Source organism: Cupressus sempervirens, chromosome 5 (genome assembly GCF_028749045.1).
Source record: "Cupressus sempervirens isolate cs-2001-9-10 chromosome 5, ASM2874904v1, whole genome shotgun sequence".
NCBI classification, from domain to species: Eukaryota; Viridiplantae; Streptophyta; class Pinopsida; order Cupressales; family Cupressaceae; genus Cupressus; species Cupressus sempervirens.
Window position 1 is genome coordinate 360,748,600 of NC_143122.1, and position 9,420 is coordinate 360,758,019.

At 35.8% G+C, this 9,420-nt stretch overlaps 1 protein-coding gene across 3 annotated transcripts in view; it reads left to right on the top strand.

The window, feature by feature from the left end:
* The window catches only part of LOC149556228 (uncharacterized), a 95,200-nt gene extending 87,998 nt beyond the window's left edge, over positions 1 to 7,202 (top strand). For 2 of the 3 annotated variants that reach the window (XM_089830354.1, XM_089830355.1), the window contains exons 4-5: positions 6,309 to 6,492; positions 6,670 to 7,202. In XM_089830354.1, coding sequence (XP_089686480.1) covers positions 6,309 to 6,492; positions 6,670 to 6,867 — 382 coding nt within the window. In that variant the 3' untranslated portion in view covers positions 6,868 to 7,202. The remainder of the gene's footprint in view (positions 1 to 6,308; positions 6,493 to 6,669) is intronic. The other variant, XM_089830357.1, reaches the window with a different exon arrangement.
* Positions 7,203 to 9,420: the final 2,218 nt, after the last annotated feature.

Here is a 9,420-nt window from a genome sequence, read left to right on the forward strand (position 1 = left end):
TGGTACTAGTGGCAGCCCTACTGAGTCTAGAGGGAAGAGGAAGATGAGTAGTTGTGAGAAGGGCTTGGTGGAAAGTATGTTTAATGCACAGGCAAAGGAAAAGTGTGAGGCATCCATGGTAGATTCTTTGCTGCTAATGGTATCCCATATCATGCAGCTTGTTCCACTTATTTTAAACAAATGGTGAGAGATATATTTGAATATGAATCCCTCATTTGTACCCCTTGGTGAACATAAGCTACGAACCACCATCCTAGATGAAGAGTTGCCTTGTTGTTCAAGGATATGAAATGTACTTGGGTTAGGATGGGCTGCTCTATTGTGATGGATTGGTGGACCAATGTTAGACATCAACCACTCATCAATATCATTGTCACATCCCTTGCTGGCTCTTATTTTTTTAAGGCCATAGATTGCTTAGGAAAGAAGGATGTAGAATTCCAGTGCACCATTTTGAGAGATGCCATAGAGGATGTTGGGTCGGCTAGTGTAGTACAGGTTATCACAATTTTTGCACCTGTGTGCAAATCAGTTAGTTTGATGATAGAGGGTGCTTATAAGCACATCTTTTGGACCCCGTGTGTATATGCCTTCAATAATGCATTGAAGGACATAGAGAAGATTGAATGGGTGAAATAGGTGATGTTAGAAGCTAGAGAAGTGCAAATCTTTATATGCAACCACTAGACTTCACAAGAGCCATTTGATAAGATGTATTCAGCTCAAGAGGCTTCTACTCTTCATGCACAATTCCTTGACTTCACCAACCTTTGTGGCCCAAACTTGGGTAAGCCACAAGTGGGGTTGGATAGAGTAGTTTTGGCACAGAGAGATCCTATTGGATGGTATACCTGACATGGAGAGATACACCTGAGTTAAAAGAACTTGCCACTCGCCTCCTTGCACAAGTTGCTAGTTCCTTAGCTGCAGAGACAAATTGGTCCACATATTCATTTATCCACTCTGTCAAGAGGAACAAACTTACCTCTAAATGAGTAAAGAAGCTAGTGATAGTGCATCATGCTCTTCGACTTGCGGATCGTCAGACTCCAGAGTATAGGTAGACGCCAGCTTTGCGGTGGGATGTTGAGCCTGGGGAAGTGGCCTAGATAGACAAGGATGAGACATCACTAGGATTGTTTGGGATCCCATTAGATGAGACTGTGCTTCCTATGGAGGATGATAGTGAGGAGGACTCTGATTTTGATGCCATGGTGGTAGAGGTAGAATAGGAGCAACAGTTTGCTTCATTTTTCTATATTTTGTTTTTTATATTGAACTTGAACATGATGATGATACTTTATGGCAGCCCTCTAGCCTTTGAAGTTTGGGCATATTTAAATTTTCAGATTTTTATGATATTGTTTATTTTTTAAACTAATATTTAAATTTTTTTGTTCACATATTGATATGCACATTGCCAATTGAGCACTGAAATCAGTTATTATTTCCTAGATGACATTCAAATGGTGTATGCTAAAGTTCTATAATGTTTAAATGACATGCTTTTTGCTGAGTTTCATATGAATGACATGTATATTTGTAAATTTTAGTGTATATATTAAAAATTTCTCTATGCATATAGCCATCCCCATTTGTCATCCACCCTATCCCCAAAATCGCCAAAAAACTTTGCCATCCCATCATCCTGCTGTCCCCGTCTTAGAAGCTTAGGGGAACATAACTTCACCCCCAATGCTTATTGTTCGAACCTAAGTTGTTTGGGTAATGTCCCTTCATTGGTATTGTCAGCCAATGTAGCGAAGACTGCCAATGTTTGTTCAGTCCCTGTTGTCAAGTAGACTGTCTTCACCTCCTTCAATGCTACGTGGATGCCATGTATGTTATTTGTGAATTGTCTATTGCACCGCAGACCCTTTGTTCACTGTCTTTTCTGAGCATTGATCTTTTATGCTCTCCCCATATCTATGTTTCTAGGTGAGCCAATGCCTATGCAGCTCATCCAGTCCCAAACCAGCCCTCCATTTTATGTTGCAACTCTTCTTCGCAATCGAGTCACGGGATCATTCCGCCCTGTTCCTCACTGTGGCTAGTCATCCCTGATTTTTTCAGACCTTAATGCCCAGTCCATGTGGCTCCTGCCCTCATCACCAACTAGGAGTGCAGGAGGAGTAATTCTCTGTAGCCCGTGCTCTAATTTGACAGCTACATCTTTGAATCTATCAGTGCGGAGGGTGTCTTGGCCTTGCCCAGCCAGCTGCAATGCCCATGAGCTTTCATAGTTTCAATGGGAATAAAAGACAATAGATTATCATCTACCAATTTGTAGGGAATGATGAATCTCCTTCCAACTTGGCTTTGATTCCATGTTGATTTTGTCCGGATTGCTGCAAATGTATTGGCACTGCATGCAAGGTATGTCTTTTCCAAAGGCAGCAACCCCTAAAATTTATATATATTGAAGAAGAGACATGTTCCTTTATGGGACATGTCTATTCGTTAAATATATAATAATAGGTTTTAAATAATAGTTTTGTATATATATATTATATCTCACATATAATAAATAAATAAATAAATATAATATATCTATAATAGTATTGTCTCAAGGTTTATTCAATTGAAGCCACCAATCATTAACATCAACATCAATATCACAACAAATCTAAGTTGCTGGTTCGGATTCCAATATGGATGCAGATTTGAGATTCGGTTCGAAATTCATCCAAAGTTTTTTGGGTTTGGTTTGGTTTGGTTTGGGTTCATCTGTACATGAAGATATATTTAAAAAAAAAATGTATGTGTGTATATATATGCAACAACAAACAAGTCCATACATCACTATGCTAATAGTAAAACAACATAGCAAAATACACCACCATATCTATGTTTCAGTTCAATTAGATATTAATTGCATCATTTAGCCATACATACAACATGATACACTTGCCTGGTCACATGCATGGAACATATTTCCATATCAGTGGACAGTTTTAGAATGAAAGGAATTGTCAAAGATAAGTGCAGGTATCTGAATTTTTATTTTGTATTAGTTAAAGGATTTCTAACCGGGCTAGATGAAAGTTGAGATTCAGATTTTTAGCCCGGGATTCAAAGATATCAAATCGTTTTTAAAGAAATTCCTCTATAATAGTCAAATTGGATATGACCTATTGCCAATTTGGATTCCCTCTATAAGAAAGTTTTCATTTTCATTCACAAATGCATAAATGACAAATAAACCATCTTTTTTGGTCTTCTTAGTGATCACTTTAGGGTTGGAAGGTTTGAATAGACTAAATTAGGCATAAAAAAAAAAACACTTTAAAAAAGTCCAAAAAAATGTTTTAAGATCAAATTCAGCCAGGTTTGGCCTTTGGGCAGAAAATTCTTCAAAATTTGCTGCAAATTCTGCTCGTGTTCCTCTGAACGAAGTTGCAGCAAATTCGTAGCTCTGCAGGCAAATTTGGAGAGAATTTGACGAAGACCGGACTTTGTACAGAATCGAACCAGACTTTGAAGGTTGTTGGAGAGAATTTGGTAACTTAGCTACAAATCATAGAAAAAAATTGTTATTTTCTACTCAATGGCCTTTTAGACACGTGACTAGTATTTCATGTGCCCTTGGTTAGACAACAATAAAAAAAAAGACTACAAATTTTGCATTGCCTCCCTTTGTTTCGAGAAAATACAATTTGAACACAGCAGTAGATAATCTAACCAATGCAACCACAGATCAAGAACCAATTATGGCAAATTTACTGTCATATTCCAAGTGGTATCTTTGATTAGTTGTGACTGAAAAATGTACCATTTGCATGACTAAAATTTTTAAACTTTTGTATGTGAGGGTACTGTAAGCTGTATACCTTCCCATTGTTTCAAGCAAACACAACCAGTATGTTCGAATGGTTGTGACTGGAAAACGGGCCTTTTGTGGTACTGAAATTTTCAACTTTTATGTATATGAGGGTTCTCTAACCTAGATGTCACCAAACAAGGTACTACAAAAAGCCTGACAAGTATAATATGGGGGAGATAATGGCCAGACAATGTGCAAAGAAAGCTGGAATTAATTGCTGTTAAGGTGAGCAATTTTGTAACTGGACCAACAGTTTATCTCAATCACATCATGTGATTTTTTCACAATGAAAGGATCAAAATTAATTTTACTTCCATATTTCTTCTTTCTAGGCATTCCCTAGAGTCTATAGTTAAATTGATTTTTTAAGCATTTTAATCATAAGATCAAAAATCCTGGATTACAAAACATAATACATTGTTTTTCCCCCTACATTTTGAATTCTCATTAATTGAAACAAACCTTTCCCTTAGTATTTATTATGCCTTGATTATATGTACTCGCTTGTACATATTTGCATGCATATATTTCATCTTTTATCTCAACATTTGCATGATTTCATATAGAAAGTATGGAACAATTATTAATACCCACGAGTGGTTTTTAATTTCCATTATTATAGTCATTTCTATTATATTTAATATTTAGACGATGAATATTTTATTTCTATGTCTTTCTTTTGTTTCCTTCATCTTTTCTTTCATTCTCCATTACATCATCTCTATCCCTACCACTATATCCTAGCCAATTTTGCAACCCTATTCTTTTCTTGCCTTGATGATGAATCACCAAGTGTAACTTGAAACATTGATGCAAAATTTTGAAATCTTATACAATTGAATCCAAAAGCTCAAAAACAAGATTAAAATCTATTTACATGATTTTTAAATTAGTTTTAATGTTTAGATACCTATTTTCTCACACACCAAACTATTATGGGCTCGAGTGCAATGATAATTGTAGAGGTGGAGACAATGTTGGATGCATTTTTTGGTTGATGATGTACAATGAACTCTAACTTTGATCTATATTGAATTAAGCAAGCCATATGTTCCCTGAGTTTAGTGAAATGCATATTTTTTATGAATCTTTTTACAAATTTCTGCCCTTCTAAATTTTACAACATATTGCTGATATATTGCTAATTTTGAGTCCTAAATTTATTATTATTTGGATTAACAATTGCCAAGTTGGAATTCCAAATTTTCTTGTGGCCATTTTTTTTTGAATTCCAGCTCCCTTGTGCATTTGGCCTTATTTTGCCCAGCAGAAATAACCGAGTTGAGATAATTCCTAATGTGAATATTTGATGGTGATTTTAATTGAGAGTGAACTTTTTATATTTATAGTTTCTTGGGGTTGATGGGCCTTGGTGGGTTCCCCTTTCACTTTAGGGTTAAGTTATTCCCTTTTTAAATTTTAAAAGTACTAAAAATTAAACTTGCAGAGCTACTTTTTTAGGCCTGAAAGGACACTGCCATTCCTGGTATAGTTGAAGGATGCTGATGTGTCCCCTGGCCATCCTGGCAATGTTATAGACTCACCATACATTCCTTGCATTACATGATCATCTTGGGATTGCCACTCTTTCAAGTGTTTGTGGGATGGCGGGGGATATAATTTGTCAGTCTCTGTTTTTGGCAGAGGATGTTCTATTGTGGAACAATGAAGGGAAGGTGCTGGGACTGGCGCCACTACAAGTGGCACCTGTTGTACTTATTCAGGCTGAACAGTGCATTGTAAATCCTTAAATTGAGAAACAAAGTTAAATTTTTGAGATAAGTTTTGTGCTGAAGTTGGATTTTGACACCTAATAAACCCACTGATAGTACAATTCTGGTTGATAAAAAACACATCGGGAATAGTGCAATTCTGGTTGATCAAAAACACATCAGGAAGAAAATGGTGATGTTGGTAGCTACTTCTGTGCAAAAATAAATTGTAACTCACCTCATTCTTCTGTATTTTGGCTTCCTGTCACAAGCAGTAAAACTTTTCTACTCTATCATAGGTTTGGCTTAATTTGTTATAATATCATTGGATGTGTTCTCTTTTAAAAATAAATATCTCTTATTTTCTGAATGGTGGAGAGTAGGCTTTCTAAAGAGCATCTGTTCTCTTTAGAATCATTAACAACGTTAACTGCACACTGGTACAAAAAATCAAAACATTTTGCTGCTTGATGAGAACTTTTGGAGGAAAATAATTTGACCAACATCTGTTAGAACTTAAAATACAGTAGTAGTACTCAATACTCCATTGTATTCACACTATTTTTGACAATTAGACGTTCATTTATTTTTCTAACTTTTAATAGTAATGTCTGAAGTTATTAAGTAGCTAGCCTGTCTAGCTAGACAAAGATGCTGGTATTTAATTTATAGAGAGCAAGAACAAGATCTTTAATTCTGTTTTGCATTAACAGAAAGAGGTGAAACTCACATTGCTTGTGTAATGATAAGTGTCAACAATTTCTCTTCCCTAGGCATTGGTGCTTGAAAGAAGCTTACATCAAGGCAGTTGGGGTTGGTCTTGGATTCAAATTGGAAAGACTGGAATTTTATTACCCTGCACATCAGATATGGTCTGACCTGGCATATCTTAGGATTGATGGGATAAAGCAAAAAGATTGGCAATTCTTCCTCTATCAATTTGGCAACCACCATTGGGTATAAGTCTCTTATATTGTTTGTGATGGCATTGACTCCATGTGATCATGAATGTACTTTTTAAAGACAAAATGGGTGTAGGTTCATTTTAACTTTTCTGTATATGACGAGTGGAATTCAGCATTTGCTTCCACATAATTTGTTGACAGAAGTTGTATATTGTTTTTCTCAATGCAGGTGTGTGTAGCAAGGGGTCCCCCTAACCAGGCAGTGAGTAGCTACAGTAAAACATTGTGGCAAGTAGAATTTGACAGTAAGAGCTATAACCATGGTCTTGAACTCCCAAACATACCTTTTGCATTATATGAAATCCAACATCTGATCCCAGAGCATAAGATGAAGGATTACACGAACACCCGAACATGTTCTAGATAATCTTTTTACATTAATTTGGTTCACAGTGATGCATTTCAACTCTCTCTCTCTCTCTCTCTCTCTCTCTCTCTCTCTCTCTCATTTAATCCATGTCAATCATACCCATTGAAATCTGTAGAGGAAACAAAAGACATTGCAAACGAGAGATGACCGAGTCTTTCTTTTTGTTCTTTATCTTGTTACGTATTGCATTCATTGCTGAATAGGATGCAACAGGAATTCATATTTCTTGTCACAAAATGACAAGACAGAAAATTGCAATTTTAAATGACATGAAACACAGAATAAACCTCTGATACGCTATTTAAATAAACTGCTGTCAATTATTTTATTGATATTCTGGAAGAGGGCTTAGAAATTAAATTATCACCGGGCTTCAAATTACTTCAATCTTAGAGTATCGCTTCATCTATAAAATTGGAGGGCAAAATATGATGAAATTGGCTTCTCCTTGATTAAATTTACTTGCACAAGAATAAGTCTTTCTCCCCCCCCCTACCCACCCTCTGCCCTGCCCTCCGCACACACGCACACGCACACACATTTAGCTTCAGATCAAAGAGGCAACCATAAGAAGCATTTCAAATCAAATTGTTTAGGTTTTTATTAATAGGCAAATTTATTAAGAGATTTTGTTGCCGTTCTTGTGCCAAGTTTTGACTCAGTTTGGAAATCTATTTAGATTATTCTATTCACATATCAAATGCTAATAGATATCATGAACACAGCCGTTTTTTTAAACAATTTGTAAACGTATTTTCTCTGCATGTATGTAGCTTAACCATCAGAAGCATTTCAAATCAAATTGTGTAGGTTTTTATTAATAGGCAAATTTATTTTGACGTTTTGTTACTGTTCTTGTGCTAAGTTTCGACTCCGTTTGGAAATATATTCAGATTATTCTGTTCACATATCGATGTGTTAATAGAGATCATGAACTCATGCCGTTGTATAATTGTCACAAATTTGTAAACGTATGTAGTCTGCAACTCATTGACATTTCTCCACAGTTTTTAAGGGTCACTTGATAGTAATGTACAATATACTATTGGTCCTGTTTGCAAACACTTCACCATTTTGCACCTGAAGTCCATTTCAAGCTGAATCACTAATATTCGCATATACACATGTACTGCATGCTACTTTGAGGACTTCTTCTCTCAAACCTCTCAATCTCCTCTATAAAATTAAGAATAATATGATTAACTTGTTATTGCAAACTCTTGGAGTGAAAGTTTAGACACGATATATATATAAAAGGATAAGAATGATATTTTTACCATCACTAGTATTAGAAATAAGATGGTTACTATTGAGGGGTTTCCTCTTCTTACCACATGTTCCCTTCTCATGTGTAATGCCACTTTTACGAAATAAGGTTTAATAATAAATAATGATAAATTAAAATATGAAAATAAATAAATAATATAATATATTTTAAGTTTTCTAAGTTCTAATATAAAATCAAGAGATTGCAATGAAGAGTTATGACTGGTGGATGAGAATTCTTTTGAAAGGAAAGGGGATATGGAGGAAATAAGAGAGGAACACATGAATTAAGGATAGGTTGATGAAAGAAGAAAATAATGGGAAGATAACATGAAAATGACTCTTTTACATGACGACAATGATGAAGGGCTGTAATTATGAAAGATCATGACTCTCTCGAATCACATAAATAATAAAGGGTCGTGGTCCTTTCTGAGGGTGGTAACTATGAAAGAATATATATGACTCTCTCCACGCACACAAACAATGAAGGGTTGTGACTCTTTCAAAGGGTGATAATTGTAATGGGTAACAATGTTGAAGGGTTATAATTATGAAAGGTCTTGATTCTCTCAAAGGGTAGAAATGATAAAAGGGTTGCGACCCTTCCAAAAGGTGGTAATTATGAAAGATTGTGATTCTCTCCAAGAGGAAAAATGAAGGGTTGCGACTCATTTGATGGGGGATAACTAGAAAGGTTGTGATCGTTGCAAAGGGGCAAACACGAGTGTGACTTTCTTGCACATTGGAAGATATAAAGAGAAGACAATCAGTTGATAGGGTAATGCAAAAAGAGTATTGATTAGATTAAAAGAATAATAGATTGACCAATTAACTTTTGTGTGTGTGTGTGTGTGTGTGGGCGCTGCATGTGTGTAGGTGTCTATGTCTATGTCTGTGTTTGTGCGGCGCACGCATGTGTGGGTGTGTGCGTGTGCGCATGCATGTGCATGTGTGCGTGCGTGTATGATGTTTCTATTAGGATTCAATTGTGTAGTTTTTGGGTGAAACTCATTGACCCATGTTTCATGAGTAGTAAGTTCACAAGAACCCATGTCTCATGAGAATGAATGGAACACTTAGAACTCATTGCATATAAGTGATGCTCATAAAGGTGAAGCATTAGGACTTCTTGAGAGGTCATCCATTCCAAGTTTACTCTAGCTCGAGCGCTCTTAACTATAGAGTTTCCTCCATGGTTAAGCCTACAAAATAGAATCCTAATAGTAATATCACAAATTGACTTCTGGTGGAAAATATCTCCTACTTATAAATTGATGAACT